We start from the raw sequence: 19632 nt of genomic DNA, 5'->3' as shown, positions 1-19632 counted from the left end.
AGAACCTGCCGCTGTACGCCGGCACGAGATCTGTGATGAAAGCAAACAACTGAACGAACATGAGATTCTCTCAATGCACTAAGCTTTCATGTTTCCTGCTTTGGAGAGATTTTTCTTTCTTTGGGGGGATTATAGGGGAGATTTCTCTATTTGCCTCAAGGATAAATAGCTTACTGGGCTTCCACTGAAGTCCTCCTCTTAGACCACATGATGGGTGGGGGTAATCCTGGAAGCACAGCTCTCCCAGGTCCAAACCCCACCCCAGAGAGCCTCTGCACCCAGGCCCAGGGAGATGCTAAAACTGCCTTTTGAGGATGTTCCCAGCTCAGCTCAGAGCCATTAAGCCCAGAAGGTGAGCCACCACTGAGAGCTGTTCTTGTTTTCTGGACACTGCAGAGCGTGAAACATCTACCCAGAGCCATTAGGACCACCTGCTCGGGCCAGTCCTTTCAGTCTCAAAGATTATTCTCAGGGTGCGCCATAGCCTTTGCCTCGATGCTTCACTGGATCTGTGTTCCATCCCTGTCCAAATTCCCATTATTGGTGAAGGTCACCTCCCATCAAGGTTTTCCCCTCCAGGGCGTCTTTGTTTCACCCAGTGAGCCCACGGGCCTTCCTTTCGACCTTGACACGTTTCACAGGGGCCAATAGAGCCCTCTCCATTGCTTCTCCCTCACCCACTATGGGCCACCCCCCTTCTCTAGTCACGCATCCCCCATACCGACAGCTCCCGTAGCATAAAGTGAACAGTGAGGTCAGAAGCCATTGGGAAAAGGCTGGGGGGGGGGGGCGGTGTAATAGAAGAGACCGTAAGGATGCAAGATGGAGGCAGTGAATATTGCTGACCTTTCCAAGGGCCTTCAAGCCTGTTTCTGAATGATGGTAACATGGACTTACTGCTGTTCTGTGCCAAGTTAAAGAGCTTACACTGCACATTATCAGGCTCGAGCAAGGCTAAAGAACAGTCACAGATTTGAGACATCATTTAGATATGTGACTTAAAGGCCCATAAATAGAGAACCTGCTCACAGGGCCGGAGCTAGGAGACAGATGTTCTCACCCTCCCGAGGGAAGCTGTAGTCTGTACTGTCCCACGGGTGTCAGAAGTAGGACCTGAACCCATGACGCCCACGCAGGTGCTCGTGCTACTATCCCAGAGGACTAGAAATTCGGCTTTCTGATCAATCCAGCCCCTCCCCTAACGGCAGGCCTCTGAGGAGCAGGCCGGGCATTTTTATTAGACACCAAGGGAGTCAAAAGAAAAGCTAGTCTGCCAGATTCGAGAGCTCTTCATTTTGGGTTCCACGGCCCTGAGCTCCAAACCCATGAGTTACTCATTAAAATGGCAAAAAGTCTGTGCTATTTCCCTGGTGAGTTTCGAAAGGGCACCAATCAGTTTGTCTAGGTTAGAAATCCCCTTGATTAATCTTTTTCAAAAGGAGAGTTCCAAGTTCAATCCAGATGGAAATGTTTTCCTGATGAATTAGCTTTGTTCTAAAATCCATGTGTAAGAAGAAAAACGAAGACCGTGGCCCGAGCCAAGGGAAACAAGGGGTGGACAATAGCTCTATGATGTGGAAATCAAGATCACTCTAGAACTGATCAGAAATAGAAGGGAACGCAAGCTGGGTCAGAATTTCTAAGGGGGGCAAAATACAAATATATCTGTGTGTACATTATATATATATGTATATATATATATATATATATACACACATATATACATATGTATGTATATATGTATGTGTGTACATTATATATGTATATATACATATATGTATGTGTGTGTACATTATATATATAATGTACACATAGATATATTTGTGTGTGTGTATATATATATATATAATATATATATAATCTGAAAATGATATACAGACGTTTACGTAGTATTTCAATGTGTGTAAATATGTATCTAAATGTCCATACTCTTATATATTGCTGCTTATACACATATGTGTATATATGTAGTGTGTGTGTTTGCTGGAATAAAAACAAATCAGAGAAAGTATCTCTTTATCTAGTGCTTATATTCCCATCATTTCTAATGCATCTGGGGGCTCTGAAGTGGATATACTTTCCCAGCCTCCGTACAAGTTGATAGGAAACCAAATATTTCTGAAGTCCTTTTTTCCAGAGATGCATTTCTCAAATTATGGAATTTTAAAGCTGAAAGAGCCCTTTGGAGACCATCTCCTACCCCCCCCCCATTGTTTAATGGGGAAACTGAGGCTCCTGACACGATATGTCTAATATGTCACAAGTAGGGAGGGCGTGAGCCGGCACTGTGAGACCTTTGCCTCGTACCAGGCTGCCTTCGTGCATAGAGAACCAAAGCATCCCAGGACGTCAGGGAGGTGCCTCGGCAGCCATCCCACTGAGCCAACATAAGTGAGCAAAGCTCCCTTCTGCATCGCACCCAAGCCGGCCTCCCCATCTGTGAATCGGGAGGACAGCAGCATCGCCTGCGTCACAACATGGTGCCCAGCATCCAAGGAAGCAACACTCCCAGAGCACTTAGGGCAGCTGTGGTCATTGTTCGATGGCCAGTCAGTCCCGGCTTGCAGCGCTTGTAGCAGCAAACTCTACCTGCTGCAGCTGCCCCTTTCGTGATGGATGCTGGGTCCCCCCAGGGGGAGCCCCCACTGGGGCTGGGGCGGGGGAGTTGGGGGAAAGGTCTTCCTCCTCTCCAGACAAAACCATTGGCTTCTATTCCCTGGCTCCAGTCCCTCTAGGGATAGGAGAAACCAGTTGTTTATCATTATTGAGGGAAATAAGTCATCAATACTCACCATAAATGTTATAAACAATTGCTCTTATTAAGGATGACTAATGCTTAAGTAGTGATTTAAGCATTACAAAGTGACTTATTCATAGAATCTCATCTGATCCTCTGGAACCCATTCACCCATCCCTAACCACGGAGCTCTGAGGGATGTGAAGCAGGAGCTGAAGGAAGCTCCCCCAGCTTTGGGTGCCATTCACTAGGCTACCGGGCTGCCTCAAAGTTATATCTTCTTCAACAAGAGAACCTCAAAAATGGAAGAAAGCTATCACGGTCCCGACTGGATCTTCTCCTGGGCAGCCACACGTCCTTCCACTCATATTGCTATAGTCTGGTTTCTAGCCCCCTCACCATCCTTTGGGTGTGTTATTGATGGAGTGGAGACTGAGGCAGAGAAAAAGTAATTGGGTCAGAGTTATGTTGTTAATAACTGTCTGAGGCAGGATTTGAACTCAGGTTATTCTCATATCAACAGCAGTATTTTAGCTACTTTGCCACTTTTTTACCGAATAATAAAAAATTTTGGAGCTACCAGCTGGTCTCGATGTCTGGCTGTCTGTCATTCTGTGTCTCTTTTTCTGTCTGTCTCTCTGCCTTTCTCTGTGTGTGTCTCTCATTCTCTCTCTCACTGTCTCTCATTGTCTCTTTCACTTTCTCTGCCTCTCCCAGTCTCTCTGTCTCTTTCTCAGTCTCTTTTTCGGTGTGTCTCCTTCCCTCCATCTTTTTCTCCCTCCCTCCCATTCTCTCTCTACCTCTCTGATTCTCGGTGAATCTGTGACTCTGTGTCTCTCTCTCCTTGATCCCTCAAGGTATCAGATGATTTAGGTGCTGGTGGAAAATCCCAGTTCCCAACCGTGGATGCGCCTGCAGCCTTCCCTGAAGACTTGTAGGTCCAGGATATGGGACTTTGCCAAAATCCGCCTTGGTCCTCGGTCTCTCCAATTTGCGTACGAGACCAGAAAAGTCATTACGAGTCATTATGGCAAGGAGCCGTATTTAAAACTTTGAACAGGTGCGATTCAACCCCATGGGTAGAGAAAGTTTCAAACCCCAGAAACAAAATATTTGCTGCTGTGGCCGAGCCCTGGGCTTGGGAGTCAAGGGACGAGCTTCTCCTTCAGATTCTTCCACTAATGCCCTTGTGACTCTCTCATTTCAGGGCTGCCTCTGTCTCCTCATCTCTACAATGGGTATGGGGGAAAGGGACGGGGGGGTAGTGTGGGTAATATCTGCCCAATCCCATCCCTTCCACCCTGACATTTTGTGCCTGTATAAAACCAGCTTTCTATGGCTCTCCCGTATCCCTCCACCTGAAAAAAAAACAACCAGCCAGACCCTTACTTTGTCAAAACAAACAAGGTTGATTTGGCCACACATGTTGATTCTCTGCGGGGAGATACAGAAGATTTTCTTTCTCTTCAGCCTCTTCTGAGCATAAAAAATCCCTGTGGTCAAGGCCGCTGGCAACACGGGAGGAACCGAGACAGTGAGAAGGAGCAAAGACATCGTCACGGTGTCTCTCGCAGAAGTCTGAAGGGGGAAATGGCATATGAGCAATGGACTAAAGCCCCTCCCCCCAGGACAAGAGAGCACCCCAGGCTCCGCTCAGGAAGCCAGCCCCGCCTAGGACTCGGTGCTACATTACTGGGGCGTCCTGGGGAGCCGAAATCATCCTCCCCAGTGAGCGCGGTGAATGAGGATGGAGAACTCAGTGGGGTGGGGGGGGCTCTGTTCTGGGTGGGTCTAAGTATGTCAGATGCTGCCCACGTCAGGGCTCAAGCGGCCCCCACAAGACAGGCCAGGCCAATGTGGAGACATGAAGAGACATCGACTTCCTGGTTCTCCTGCCCCTGGCCTGCTGTTTTTGGCTCCAGCTGCCCACGGGTAGAGGCTGGTTCACTCTGGTTGGTACTGGCACATGACCCCGGAGGTTGGCCACCACACTGGGCAGAAAGCCAAGAGCTTGCAGGAACCATCGCTCTCCCTCTCCTTCCCCGTGTCAGAAAAACTGGGAAATGCTCAGGTTACCCTGACAGTGCCAAGACTTTGCCGCTGAAGGCCATCCCGGCTTCCCGGACTCCCGCCTCAGCTTGGAGGCCAGCCAGTGTGGCCCCTCTTATTTTAAAAGAGATGGAACCGAGGTCTGGGCAGCTCATACGGGCCACAGACGGTCAGCTTTGGAGGCTGGATTTGCCCCATCCGCCTGCTTCACAGACTGTGCTGCTGTAACCCCCTACTCCCGGACTCTGAAAGCCTTTTCTATTCTTCAATCAAACAAGAATCCCCAGGCTTCCCCTGAAGACTTCCATTGGGGAGGACCCCCACCTCTCCAAGTCCCCTCCAGAGAATAATCAGGAAGGAAATTTCCCCTTAAAGTGAGTCTAATTCTGCCTCTTTGTGACTTCTCTTTGGTTCACGAAGGCCTTACAAATAACTTGAAGGGAGCCATCCGCCATCTTTGTCCCTCCTCCCGCCCCAACCTGAAACTTCTCTCCTCCAGGACAAACACATCCTGCTGTTCACACATTGAATAAAGTCTTTCCTTCGACAAGCTCCGGTCATGCGTCCAATCAAGAGTAGAGCTCACTATTGTCCCCACCTCTAGCATCTCTTCAGTCTACTTGAATGAATGATCATTTATTTAGCACTTACTATGTACCATGTACTGTTCTAAATTCTGAGGAATATAACTGGAGACAATCTCTGACCTACATCCTAGAAATCCAGAAAGATGTTGAAATTAAACTTTAAATGCTGAGATTTCTAGGGAACATTGGCTCTCAGGATAAGTGGAGAGGACACAAATTTTATTCCCAATCCGAGCACTTGAGAGATGGGCAGCCGGGAGTCGGTATTGAATGTGACAAAGCCTGGCGGTCCACCTGATTTGTGCCAATGGGTTCCTGCGTGTGAACACGCTGACTAGGGGCTGGTGGGAGCAGGGCTGCCCTTCCGGTCTGCGGCTGGGTCCGGGAGGAGTCGAGGTGCCCCCCCGGGTACTCACCTCATGGTACGTGTAGACACCAAAGGCGTAGAAGAAGCCTACAACGCCCAGAAAAGCGAGAAAGACGATGAACTTGAAGGCGTCATTGTAGAGTTTGAAATTGAGGGGTTTCGGGTAGAGGATGGATCTCACCAAGTCACCTTTGGCAGTGTTGAAACCTAAATAAGAACAGCTACAAGTTGGACCCGTTGGGTTTTCTCACACTATGTGCCATCTTCCCTCTACCACTGTCTTACGTGACATTCAAGGAGGCCCAGGGGACAATGAGCATTTGCTCAGCTCCTGCCTTGTGCTAGACCCTATGCTGGGCCCTGCTTAGACAAAGGCCAAAATGGTGAACAGCCTTTGTCCTCACAAAGCTCACTATGTAACTTGCTCTGTGACGAATCAATCCCCCTGGACAATTGGATTCTGGTGAAGATGGTGGCATCATGGTCCAGAGAGGGGCCTGGCACTCCCCCATATGCCCCTGCAATGGCCAATTATGGATCAAGAAATCCTGAGACAAAGCGGGAAGCTCGTTCATCCCCTCCAGAAACAGGGATGGGGAGGGGGCATCCCAACGGGTGAGCAGAAGGCTGCTCAGGGGAATGACTACAAGTCCACGGGAGGGAAGGGTGCCAGCCATGGAACGTGCAGATTTCTATTAAGGTCCCAGTCCACTAAGAAGCCCTGCATCCACATCCAGACATGCACACAAATGTCTATCTGTTTGCTATTAACAGCTATCGACTGGGTACGTCCTTCCCACTCTATGCTTGTGTGCAGGAGCGTGTCGGAGCTGTCCAATTGTCACATTTTCAGTGGGAACACTGATGCCCTGAAAACGGGCAAATCAAACAAATCAACCCTTTTAGTTATTATTCTGTTGCTTTCTAAGCTTAAAAAAATGATGGAGAAAATGTTAATAATGCAAGTTAAATGTATAGTACGCCATGCATATGTTCTGGGGCTTTTTATTAGAGAGCTGATACTAAATGGACACTGCTGCTTCTATGTGTGAGCACATAGGGATGTGTGAGTGAGCATGGAGGGGTGGGCATTAAGGTACATTAAAATATTGAATTTTTTTTTAATTGGAGAACAAGAGAACAAATGAAAGCTTCTATTGTCTGCCTTTGTTTTTGTTTTTACAGGCGACCATTCAAACCTCCCACCACCCATTGTGGGTCAGCATTTTTAAGGTGAAAACTCACAACTTAAAAAGGGAGGGGGTTAATTCATCATATCTCTTGATTGTCTCAGACCATGTGCTCCCTGTCTATGTTCTCAGCAGCCACAATGGCAGCAGAAAAAGGGGCCTTAGACCAGCTCATACGATTGCTAAAGGGATGGACGTGAGGCCCAACTGTCATGGGCAGCTGCGACTTAGGAAACCTGGGAAACTTTGTTGTTGCTAGATACCAGATGGATTGATAGGTAGAGAAAGACACAAGTAAAAAATAGATGGATGGATGGATGGATGGATGGGTGGATAGGTGGATGGGTGGATGGATGAAGACAAGTAAATGGATGGATAAAATAATGAACAGATGGATGGAAAGATAAATAGATAAATATAGATGGACAAATGGATGAATAAATGAATGCATAGATGGATGGATGGATGAATAGATGAACATATGGATAGCTAGATGGGTAGATCTTTAGATACACGGATAAATGGATAAACACATGGATGAATGGATGGATGAAAGAATGAACAGATGATGGATAGATAAGCAAATATAAATGGACAAATGAATGAATAGATTAAATATATGGATGGATGGATAGATAGGTAGATGGATAAATAGATAGATGGTTAGATACCTAGATATACATAAACACACACATACACATGAATATACAATGATAGCTAGTGAACAGCAGAACTAGCTACTATATATATGCATATATATACATATATACACGTATACATATGTAAATATATACATATATGCATATAGCTTCAGCTACAGACTTGGGAAGCTCTACTGTTTACTAGCTACTATAAATACATACACATATATACATATGTACACAATACATAAAAGTATGTGTGTAAATGTACATATATATATACATAATGAGAGAGGGATACAACTAAAAGGTAGCTAGTGAACAACAGAGCTTCCCATGCCTGTGTCTAAAACTGTATGTGTATAAACGTATCTTTGCAAAAAATACAAATGGAGGCATGAAGAGCCATACATGACTGAAAACAATGGAACACCAATAACGTGTGTACACAATATACATCTATAGATAGACACATCTATGCACATAGATTTAGTTCCAAGCACACCCGTACTGTGTATGTATTTAAAGAAAAGCTTTGGACATTATCACATCGTAGTCAGTCATCCTCCTTCTAGTTATTGAAGGGTGATCCAGAAAAGGCCTCGGGCAGGCCAGTTGTGCATTATCGTGTTTAAAAGAATCTAAAAGGCTTCCACACAGAGGGAAGAAAGTTATTCACTCATTTCACCTTTGTTTCATGCTCCTTTTAAGGTTTTCTTGGCAAAGATACTGAAGGGATTTGTCATTTCCTTCTCCAACTCATTTTACAGATGGGGAAACTGAGGCAAACAGACTCAGGCACCTTGCCCAGGGCACACCACTACGAAGTGTCTGAAGCCAGATTTGAACTCATGAAGATGAGTCCTGCCAACTTCCCTCCGGTGCTCTGTGCACTCTGGCACCCCTAGTGGCCCCATGGGAAAGAATTATGCTTTTTCTATTTTTCTATTTGCCTGAGGGCTGATCTAGGCGGGATAAATGGATGGCAGATACAACTAGACAGACTGGAAAATGCACTTCCCAGTCTCCTCTGCAGCCCTCCCCCATCCTCTCTCCCTGGGGGGCTCTAAGCAGAGTCTGACTGACCACTCGTCAGGGGATGTTACAGATCCGGGCCTTAACTGGGGATGGGACAAGGTGTCTCTGAGATTCTCCCACTCAGACAGTTTGTGGTTCTAAACTGGGGGGGACGGGGGGACAACCCCTTCTAGGCAGAATAGGGATGAGCATCTGGATGGTGCTTTCAGGTTGTAAAGGGTTCTCGTCACAGTCCCCTGTGATAAGGACTATTATTATTCCCACTTTGCAGGTAAGGAAAGGGAGGCTGGAGCCATTATGTGGCTAGGCCAGGGTCACACAGTTAGCCAGTGTCTGAGGAGAGGTTCAAATGCACTCCCAAGCTGCCAGTTCCTTGCCGACTGCGCCCTAGTTTGGCCCGGCGCCACACCTGTGACCCGTGCGAAAGGGGAATTTTAATCTGCCTTTTAAAGAACAATGGGGGGTGGGGGTGGGGAGGCGCCCGCTACTGCTGGTCTGGAGGGCCCAGCAGGGCCCAGCACAAAGACCTGCCTCCTGGCTGGAGGCCAGCCTCTTCTCTGCCGTCCCTCATTTGACCTGGAAGGCCCCACCCCGCAGGTTCGTGTGGAAAAGTACTGATGGGGGGCAGGCTCGCTGGGAGGGACCTGATGTCGGTTTGCCCTCTCTGCCTCCCCCGCCTCCTCTGCCCACTTAGAGACCCATTCCTGAAGCCTCTGCCCAAGCCATGAGTTCGGACCCTCCTCAATCAAGGGACATATTAAGGGGGTATCTACCCCTAGGGGGACCCTGCTTACAGTCGGCCGTCCGAGCTGGGCAAAGTGGTGGCCGCTACAGGGGAAACGGGACCCGGCCAGGTGGGCCAGACGGGATCCCCAGCCCAGAAGCGCTCGGACGGCGCCTCGCGGCCCCTCACCTGTTTGGAGGACGACTGCCCGGACAGGGCCCGGGCCCGCCTGCTTGGTCTGGATGACCTCGGTCCCGCAGAAGAGGACGTGGCGCCGGTAATCCTCCAGGCTGTGCGACTTCCACGGCAGGGTGCTCTCCACCTGGGGCAGTGGCGTCTTGGTGACCGGGATGCTCTCCCCTGGGGAGGACGGTTCTCTGTCAGCGCCCGCTGCCCTGGCGCTTCCCAAACGGCTCCCGATGCCCCATCCTCCTTGGGACTGACCCGTTGTCAGGAAGCCCTGAATGCTCTGCACTCGGGACCCGGCCCTCGGGTGCCCGGGCCCAACAGGCTCCCGTCCCGCCCGTGTAGCTGTCGCTTTTCTGCTCTGAGAGTTATCGCGTTAATAGATGGAGTTGCACCCACAGTGATCATCCGATCTCCCGCCTCTAGCCTTTGCCCGGGACCTCCCCCTCCTCTGGAGGTGGCCCATTTCCCCCAATCCTTACAATTCCCAGTCTCCTTCAAAGTACAAGCTCTGGCCCCAGGTCTTTCTGTCTACCCACCCGTGCTTGGGGCTCCTTCTCCCTCTGGAAGAATCTTTGCGTTACTTTGTGAAAGGCTTGGATGGAGTTTTCTAGGGAAAGGATCAATTCCCATGCCCAGCCCCAAAGGAACATTACCCTGGGAAGGGCTAGAAATGTCTCCTCTTGCTTTGTATATCTGTCAGTCAGTCCCTGCCCTCAGGAAGCTTGCATTCTATTGGCTGAGACCACCCAACAGCGCTCAGGAGACTGGCCAACAATCCTGGTCCTCAGGAGCACTTTGAGTGTTCTACTGATAAAATCCAGAAGAAACTAGAGAACATACATGGTGCAGTGGGCTCCGCTCTGTTCTCCCCACCCCACCCCCGTAACGAGGAGCCTTTCCATCAGCCAGAACCGGGGTGTCCTCACTATTCAGTGTCGCCCTTGGTCTGGCTCCTCCTTCCTTGGCGGTGGGTCTGGTAAGAAAGACCCGTGGAAGCCATGGGAGGAGAGATCTCTCCAGTGAGAAGGGAAGTCACCAGCATGAAGCATTAGACTTGAAGGCTGGAGAACCTGGATTCAAACACTTACTAGTGTGAGGCCCTAGGCAAGAGGCTTCTATAATCTCTTCCAGCCTCACTTGTTCATCTGCAAAATGGGAGCAAAAACACCTACCTCGTTGGCTCATCGTGGAAATGAAAGAAAATGGCAATACAAGTACTCTGGTGACCAAAAAGGACAATATGAATTCTCACTATATTGTTATTAAATCCCGAGTGACCTGACCCGCCCCACCCAGCAGACACAGACAAGCAGATTCATCCAGCCCTTGGCCAGGCTACATTGGCAAGAGCAAATATCATTCAGAAAATGTTTTAAATCCGAGCCCGCTTTCCCCAGGGATTGGGGAGGGTGGGTAGAAAAGGTGTCAGGGTGAACCGTGTGTACTTCGGTGCTTGTTACATGTTTAAAAATTCCTTTTTTAAAGTGGGATCAGAAAGATTCACTTAAAGACCCACAGCTAGTAAATATACCCGGCAGAATTTGAATTCCAGTCCTTCTGACCGCAAGGCCAGCGACTTCCTTGTGCCATGGCCGCACTTCGGTAAGGAAGACCATGGCGCCTGTTCCCTGATGTCCTCCTCTGGGCTCTCATCTTGGCAAGGAGCACCTAACCTGCTCAGTGACCAAGTAGATGTAAGATACAAGCCGATACGAGGCTTTGCTGAGGATGGTCAGGTACTGGCGGAGAGCCGGACTGCTTGTCTGTTATCTAAGGAAGAGCTTCCTCAGTGAGCCCCGTAACCAGAAGGTTGGCCACACATGACTTCTTGAGCCTCCAAATGACATCTCCCAAGTGACAATTGGGCTGGGACTCCAAGTAGTTATTAAACTCTATACTACCATCTTCTGGATGCTGGGCTAGACCCAATATTACATCTTCTGGATGCTGGGCTAAACTCTATTATATCTTCTGGCTGCTGAGTTAAATCCAATATTACATCTTCTAGTAATCAGGGGTCCTCAAACTATGGCCCGTGGGCCAGATGTGGCAGCTGAGGACGATTATCCCCCTCACCCAGGGCTATGAAGTTTCTTTATTTAAAGGCCCACAAAACAAAATTTTTGTTTTGACTATAGTCCAGCCCTCCAACAGTCTGAGGGACAGTGAACTGGCCCCCTAATTAAAAAGTTTGAGGACATCTTCTGGATGCTGGGCTAAACTCAATATTACATCTTCTGGATGCTGGGCTAGACCCAATATTACATCTTCTGGATACTGAGTTAAGTATCTCAAGAATACTCATCTTGGCAAAATCCCTTTGCTTTGTTGAGAACCTAGCTCTTTTCTGGTTTGTCCACACCACTTCTGGGGTGTGATCTTGATCCTGAAATCTTGATTGAATCCCGAAGCCATTCCAAAGATCCGTTCCCTTTCCTCCTTTCTGAAAACCCTTGGAAGTTTCATGGAAACATGGAGGGAGAAGAGAAGGGGCAGGTCAAGAGGAAGAACACAGGTCAGTCTTCTCTATCACATCCTTCTTCCTACAGTGTTATACACTCTCCCCAGCAGAAGGGCTCATTCTTCTGGGCGGTCTCCTCATGCAGAAGTTGCTGCAAGTTAGTGAAGTGGCCTTTTAGTTCTCAGTGATGGGGGGAAGTTATCCCTGGGTCTGGGACTGTGCTGGGTACTATGGCAACCTTCTCGGTGAAGGATGCGATATCTATGCAAATCTTCCTCATTCTCATTACAAGGTCATTAGATTTCAGCACATTTCAGGGATAGTTTGTAATTATACTCAGCATATTTCTGTTTACTGCTTTTCCTTCCTCAGTTTTAAATTAAACAGATCCATTTTTAATGGAAAATCTGCTTGGGTTGAACCATTTAGGAATAGATAATGAACATCCTTTTCTCTCTGGGTGATATAAACAAAGTCTTTGAACAACATCTCTGCTATCTTTAGACCATTTGTAAACAAAAAAATCAACAGTTTGTAAGCAGAAAAAAGACAAAGTGCTTCGACATCAATTGTTTGTCTCTCATTAAGATATGCTAGCGTTTGGAAATGACTTCTCCCAAGGACTGGGAGGAAAGGCTTCACTGTGGTGCCTCAGGAATCTGGCCAGTTCATCGGTCTTCTCGGGGTGAGGATGGAGAGGGCAGACGGTCTCTGTTTAAAACACTCTCCCGGGGACCAGTTTCCAGGGAGTCTAATGAAGCGGCTCCTGGCACTGTGGGCCCCTGACTCTAATCCTAACCCTAAATTCGCGCCTCCCGACGGGCCAAAGGAAGCGAGATGATCTCCCATCTTTGGGGGGACATAAAAGGAAACTAGTGAGCCAGCAGAATCCCGAGCAGCCCAATCCCAGTTTTAGGAAATGATGTCCTGTTGTTTCAAAGAGGGTCAGGAACTAGGACCCCCTGTCAGAAAAGGAAAATTCGGGAAAGGGAACTTAGTTTACTAAAAAAATAAAATAAAATAAGCATGTGCTTACCATATTAAGGTGGGGAACTCTTAGTGCTGCTGATGGTGAGGATGCAAATGACTGTTATAACCTTCTACACTTGGGTGTTTTATCTTGGCTCAAAGGCCCCCTGGGAGGCTCCAAGGGAATAGAAGAGGAGCTCAGCCTGCAGCTGGTTCAGCTGAAGTGGAAGGGTTGCTGGGCCAGCCCGGGAAACACAGGGTGTCGGCCATCTGCAGCTCAGCCCGGAGGTGTTGGCAGGACCACAGAACCAGAGCAATTCTGGCTACATCCAAACCATGGAGCTTTTTCCTAGAGTGAGAAGGGCTCCCGCAGAATCACCGAAAGGAACCTCAGAAAAAAATGGAGTCCAAACTGGATCTGAGCAGTGATCCTCTTGACAACCACCATTTTACAGGGTTAAAACCGAGGCACGTGGAAGTTAAAAATAATTCGTCTAGCGTAACACAGCTAGTCATCATCAGATTATATTGGAACTCAGTCTTTTGACTCTATGCCCAATGCCTTAACCACTGTGCCACCAGCTGCCTCGAATGGAGGAAACTGAATAATTTCTCAGAGAGAGGCAAGTAGAGGAATTTGGGAGAATCGGAGGCTGCCTCGATGTAGCCAAGTGGCTTCCAGATTTTGGAAGATGGAAGTAGATGCAAGCCAGAAGCTGAGGAGAAGGGGGAACGTGCAGCACACAGTCAAAATTTATTAAATGCTTATTGACTGACCAGCTGGCCCGTGCACTGGGGATCACAAACAGGAAATAGTGCCTGACTTCAAGGAGCTTCCATTCTACTAGAATGAAATAAGAGGTGCCCAGATGAATTGGGATACCAGAGAAACCGAGGCAAGCAGAGGTTGGTTTTTAATCTTTAATGTGGACTTGTAGCTAGCTGACCACATGGGAATCTTGTCCAAAACTTCGGTCCAGATCAACCGAGGCAGGGAACTTGTATGGGGTTTGAGCTAACTGGGGTTTGCGCCAACTGGGGTTTGCAAACAGAATATATAATCTGGGTACCTTCTTCTAGGGGAAACAAAAGCAGATAAGGTGGGGTGAGGTCACTGGGAAGATAAGCCATAATTGCAGGAAAGGATCCTAACTTCATCCTGACAGGATAGGAGGCAAGATAAGAAGGTCAAGATAAAGCATCTGGAATCTATGACTCAATGGTAAATAAAGTGGCCCAAGCTTCATTGTTTTTCCTGGGCTCTTTTTTTTAAAGTTCAGTTTTCCAGTCCTAATGCCAAGGAAGAGGGGGTGGCTGTGGGTTATTATTCGGGGTTCAACAGAATGAATGTGAAAGTCACCAAGGGGGCCCATTCCCAGGTAACGCTCCCTTTCCTATCAGCAGTTCGGCTTCCACAGAACATCCTGCCTCCCCCACATGGACAGATCCCCTGAAATCTCATCACTATGAGCCCGGGCCGTTGATGCTCAACCCCCAAGCATCATCAATCACTCTCCCCTTGGATAGCCACCTTTAGGATGGAGAAGTCAACTCTTCCCAAGGCCTTCCTTCAGAGAGGCAACAGAATGGCATTCTGGGCCACTCCATGGTCCAACACCTTCTCTGCTTGGGTTCCACTACCCAGACCTTAATTCCCATGCAGAGAACTCCCTGCTGCTTCCCTGGGTGGTCTTCCCCATCAGATGGCAAGCTCTCTAAGGTCAGGGACTGTGTTTCTTTTTTCTAATTTATATCCCCAGCACTTAGCAAGATGCCGGGCATCTGGTAGCTGCTTCGGATGCTTGCTTTTAATTTAAATTAATTGAATTCCTCTGTTGGGCAGATTTAATTATTCTAAATGGCATCCTATTCAGATTACCGACTACTCAGGAATCCTATTTTTTTTCCCTCTTCAGTTTCAAGTGGGCTTTCCTCTTCCATATCAGCGCGAAATTAGGGTTACCCTAACCCGACTGTAACCCTAAATGCGCGCCCATGCTGATGCTGCCCGTGTTTGATGGGAATCATCTGATTATGATATTGTGTGTTACATAGACATGGAAGCCATTTCTTTTTAACAACTTTTTCAGCTGGCAAGAAAGTTATCAAGTACATTTTCTCCCTCCCACCTTTTTCCATTCAGGAAGGAAGGAAGGAAGGAAGGAAGGAAGGAAGGAAGGAAGGAAGGAAGGAAGGAAGGAAGGAAGGAAGGAAGGAAGGAAGGAAGGAAGGAAGGAAGGAAGGAAGGGAGGGAGGGAGGGAGGGAGACAGGAAGGAAGGGAAGGGAGGGAGGGAAGGGAGGAAAGGGAGTGAGGAAGGGAGGGAGGAAAGAGAAAAGGAAGAAGACTCATATCATTTAAGCATAGTTAAGTAACTATGAGTCCAAGACACAGTGGACACTTTCAACCATACCCTTATCCTCTTCCTCTACCTCCTTCCCCCAGGAGAACCTGTCCTTGGGATACTGGGTCCTGGTAGATGAGCTCTCACCTTATCTTATCCAGAACCAGACCTTCCCCCTTCCTGTCTGCCACCAGTCCTTCCCTCCTTCCCAACTCCCCTTTATGTATTGGGGTTCCCAGGTAGAAGGCAGCTTCCTTCAGGGAGTTCCTTCTATTTGTATCCTCGGGGTCTGGCCCAGTACCCTGCAAAAGTAAGCACTTGATATGTGCTTTGTCATTCATTCATTCTTTCTTTCATCCAAAAAGTCCTTATAGTGGAAGGAGCATTTTTTTGGTGATGTGGGTCAGGATCTCAACTCCATTCATCCCATTGAACAAACTGCCATGGCCCCCTACAATGTGCTAGACTTCTGGGAGCCAAAACAAAAACTGAAGCCCTCTCCAGCCTCGGGGAGCTCACACTCCGATCTAATTCAATCCAACTAACAATCATTAACTACCTAGTCTACTCCAGGCTTTCTGCTGTAGTCTGAGAACAGAAGATAAAAAGGACCTCAGCCTAACCTACTGAAACTCCCATTGAGATAGAGACCTCTCACATTTACAAAGCCTCCTCATTCACAATAGCCTCACAGACATTATCCCCATTTTCATCACATAACTTTGAAGCAAATACTTTTGCTTTTTCAAGCCTCAGTTTCCTCATCTGTATAATGGGAATGCTGGTTCTCCATTCTCAAGAGGATCAAAATGACATCACCTATGTTAGAGTCCAGTAAGTGTGAGAATGATAGTAATCACAGCGCCTACCTCAGAGGATTGTTGTGGGGACAGAAGGAGATAATAGAAGCAGAGAGCTTTATAAATCTCAACAATGAGCATCTTTTTTTGCTGAGGCAATTGGCGTTAAGTGACTTGCCCAGGATCACACAGCTAGGAAGTATTAAGAGTCTGAGACGAGATTTGAACTCGGGTCCTCCTGACTTCAGGGCTGGTGCTCTATCTGCTGCACCACCTAGCTGCCCCAGTGAGCAGTTATTAAATGCATTTATTAAATTTATTGCCAGAGCTGCACTACATAAGTCTACCTGTGTTCTGTATTCCATGGAATCAAGGATTTCACTTTTGGGGTCACCATCACCCCAGAACTGATTTCAAACTCTCTCTATTGTTGTCCTTCCTTCTCAAAGAATTTGTGCTAAACACATATATAAATGCTTTCTCTCTCTCTCTCTCTCTCTCCTCTCTCTCTCTCTCTCTCTCTCTCTCTGTATCTGTCTCTTTTGCTCTTTCTTTGTCTCTCTCTTTCTCTCTGTCTCTGTCTCTCTCTCTCTCACACACACACACACACACACACACACACACACCCGTCTTGAAGCAAGAAAACGAAGGTAACATCTCACTGCAGTAAGGGAGAACATTCACAACTTCTGTCTGGACAACGTGACCCTGACCAAAGATACCAGCCTCAAGTGCTGGTGCTCAAAGTGTGATGACGGTTGGAGGTGGCAGCGGGCCCCAGGAGATCAGAGAAGTGTCTTCATTTCACTTCATTTCGCACCAGTGGAGCACAAAGAACCAGCTTCACCCCTCTTGTACCAAGATGATCAGGTCCCTCGCCTTCCCGAGCACCCTTTGGGAAGTACTCCAGATTGCTCCCACCCTTTCCAAGTTTTCCATGATTCTATAGAAATGTGGGGTCAAGAAGTGGAGCAGACCAGCAGGCCCATACCCTTATTGGTTCACCATCTCCCTAATAATTGTAAAGACATATTTGGTTAAAAAAAATCAGGATAATCTTTCTGGAGAACGCCAGCAACCGAAACAAGGCGTTTGAACTATACTATTTATCGCTCAGCAATGAATTGAAGACGTATTTGAGGTAACTCCCTCAGTCCAATCATTTCTGCTCTTTCCAATTGTTTCCACAAGTAGAAGTACTTGCACCGAAGGGTGCTGGTAAAACATCCCAACCGTTTGGGGTATGCTGATGAGCACATGAGGCTTTTTGCGATTCTGTGTTCATAAGTATCTCACGGACGCTGAAATGTCAGCGTATGGCTGCTGCATTAACCCCGGAGGGATGCGACAAAGGGAGCTAATGTGGTAACGCTGACCTAAAAGGTCGATGAAGCGGGCACTCGGGTAATAAATGGAGACTGCAAAGCTTAACTTCCGCCTGGCCGCGGGTAGTCATTCACAGTCTGGGTGTTCAGCGGAGCACTAAGAACCAAACCAGGCCAGGGCCTGCTGAGCACTGATCCCCCAGAGTCTGCTCAGACAGCCCTCGAGGGCCAGTCTCCCATCACCCCTTTCTTGCCAAATGGACTGAGGCGCCCTGAAGACAGTGACCCCGCTGGGAGCTCCTTTGCAGCCCCTGCAGTAGTTCACACATCAGACAAAATTCAGGGAGATGGCCGGCATCGAGCTACAAGGAAGACGTGGGAAGGAAACAGAAGGCCCTGACTCTCCCAGCGGTACCTGTCAGCATGCCCTCGTTGACGATGCAGCTTCCATCAATCAAGACAGCGTCACATGGCAAGGAAAATTTGCCCGGCAGAACGAGGATATCTCCGGGTACCAAGAGACGGGACTCGAGCTCCTGCAGACCTGGGCAATAAAGAGAGGAAACCATCCGTGTGGATGAGGAGCAGCGCTGCGCTTGTCTCCTTCCCTTCTTCTCCCACCTGTTCTTCTGCAGAAACCCCTCCCTTGATCATTCCATACCCCCATTATCTGACATCTTTTCTTCCTCTTGTGGCAAAAACTCCTAGAAAAGCTATCTCCGGTCCCCACCTCCTCTTGCTCTCTTCACTCACTTCTTAGCTTCCTATAGTTTGGCTTCCAACGTCATTGTTCCACTGAAGCTGCGTTCTCCCAAATTACCAAGGATCTCTTAGGGACTGGATCCAATGACCTTTCTTCTCTTTAGTCTCCTTGAGATCCTACAGCCTCTGACATGGTCAATCACCTACTCCTCCAAGACACTCTCCCCCCTAGAATTTGGGGACCTCCCTCTCTTGCCATTAGACCTCTCCTTTCCTGGATCCAAATCCAAGTCATGCCATGACAGTCCCTATGGATGCCCCAGAGACATCTGTCCTGGGTCCCCTTTTCTTCTCCCTCTGTCTTACTTCACTTGGTTACAACATCAGATGTCTAGACTGAAGATTCTCATCGAGGACAGAGTATTAGGGACCCCAAATGGGCATAATAAGAGCATCTGTCACTCAAAATTGTTTTGAATTTAGAAGGGGATAATAACTGTAAAGCACTTAATACAGTGCCTGGCACTGTCTGGTAACTGACTGGAAGCTCTCCCCGAGCCGTGCCCGGTGCCTGGTGCTCGGAGTCTGCCTTCTGCCTCCCCAGGAGACGCGTACAAAGTCCTCAGCCAATTCAAGAGCCTGGCACTGCTGCAGGGGTGCCATGCTCGGGATTCAGGCTCTGTGGGTTGGTCTTCACGGAGTCTGGCCCCTCACTGCTTCTCCCAGCAGCCTGGCACCCCTGGTTATCATGGCCCCAGCTCCTCACTCTGCCTCTGAGACCCACTGCTAGTGCCCTTCAGTGCAACTTGGGTTAATGACTATGTTACTATGTTATATTACAATGTTCCTACGTCATGCTAGTAACCCATGTTACAGTAGCATCATGGTAAGTAACCCATGTTACAGTAGCATCATGTTAGTAACCTATGTTACAGTCGCAATTTTGGTCCAAAGCCAAGTTCAGAGGCGGGGGGAGGAGGGGGGGAGAGGAAGGAAGAAAATAGGGGAGAAGAGAGAGAGGAATAGAGCTAGAGACCCACACACAGAGAAGATACTCTGGCAAATAACAGGAGACCAAAATAATTTAGGACAATATGTGAATGTCCTGTGTTAGGAGTCTTGAGAACCGGGCGATCAGGTTGGAGTGAGCTAGCTATGAATCAGATGATTGAGGAGACCGGTGTCATAAGTGGAAACAAATCAAAGCTGTAAACAAAAAGCAAAGGCCCCTACCCTCCTCCTTGGTGTGGATCGTGGCCTGGATCTTGTTGTGGTCCTCCACGAGGTTGTGCAGATTGACCGATTGCTGTGGGGTTCAAAGTCAAAAAGTAAACACTAGAGGGTCAGGATGCTCCCACTCCTGTTTCTGCTCGCTGGGCGATTCAAAGGCAGCATCTGCTGAGGAGTCAAACATTCTGTTCCTACTTTGGCTCTGTGTCTCCCCCTCACCACCAAAGCCTGGTCCTCTCCATTCTACCTCCTCCTCCACCATCCTGTTCTCTCGCACCCT

The 19632-nt window shown here is 48.1% G+C and overlaps 1 protein-coding gene across 2 annotated transcripts in view; it reads right to left on the bottom strand.

The window, feature by feature from the left end:
* ATP13A5 (ATPase 13A5) overlaps positions 1 to 19632 on the bottom strand; it is a 96631-nt gene that overhangs the window by 43051 nt on the left and 33948 nt on the right. For both annotated transcript variants that reach the window (XM_051991623.1, XM_051991624.1), the window contains exons 8-12: positions 19356 to 19428; positions 17836 to 17964; positions 9523 to 9693; positions 5790 to 5947; positions 4127 to 4315 (exon numbers count right to left, since the gene is read on the bottom strand). In XM_051991623.1, the coding sequence (XP_051847583.1) occupies positions 4127 to 4315; positions 5790 to 5947; positions 9523 to 9693; positions 17836 to 17964; positions 19356 to 19428 (720 nt within the window). The remainder of the gene's footprint in view (positions 1 to 4126; positions 4316 to 5789; positions 5948 to 9522; positions 9694 to 17835; positions 17965 to 19355; positions 19429 to 19632) is intronic.

The sequence above is a fragment of the Antechinus flavipes genome, chromosome 3 (genome assembly GCF_016432865.1).
Source record: "Antechinus flavipes isolate AdamAnt ecotype Samford, QLD, Australia chromosome 3, AdamAnt_v2, whole genome shotgun sequence".
In the NCBI taxonomy this organism is placed as follows: domain Eukaryota; kingdom Metazoa; phylum Chordata; class Mammalia; order Dasyuromorphia; family Dasyuridae; genus Antechinus; species Antechinus flavipes.
The sequence above is the reverse complement of the archived record's forward strand: the minus strand, read 5'-3'. Positions and strand labels throughout refer to the sequence as shown.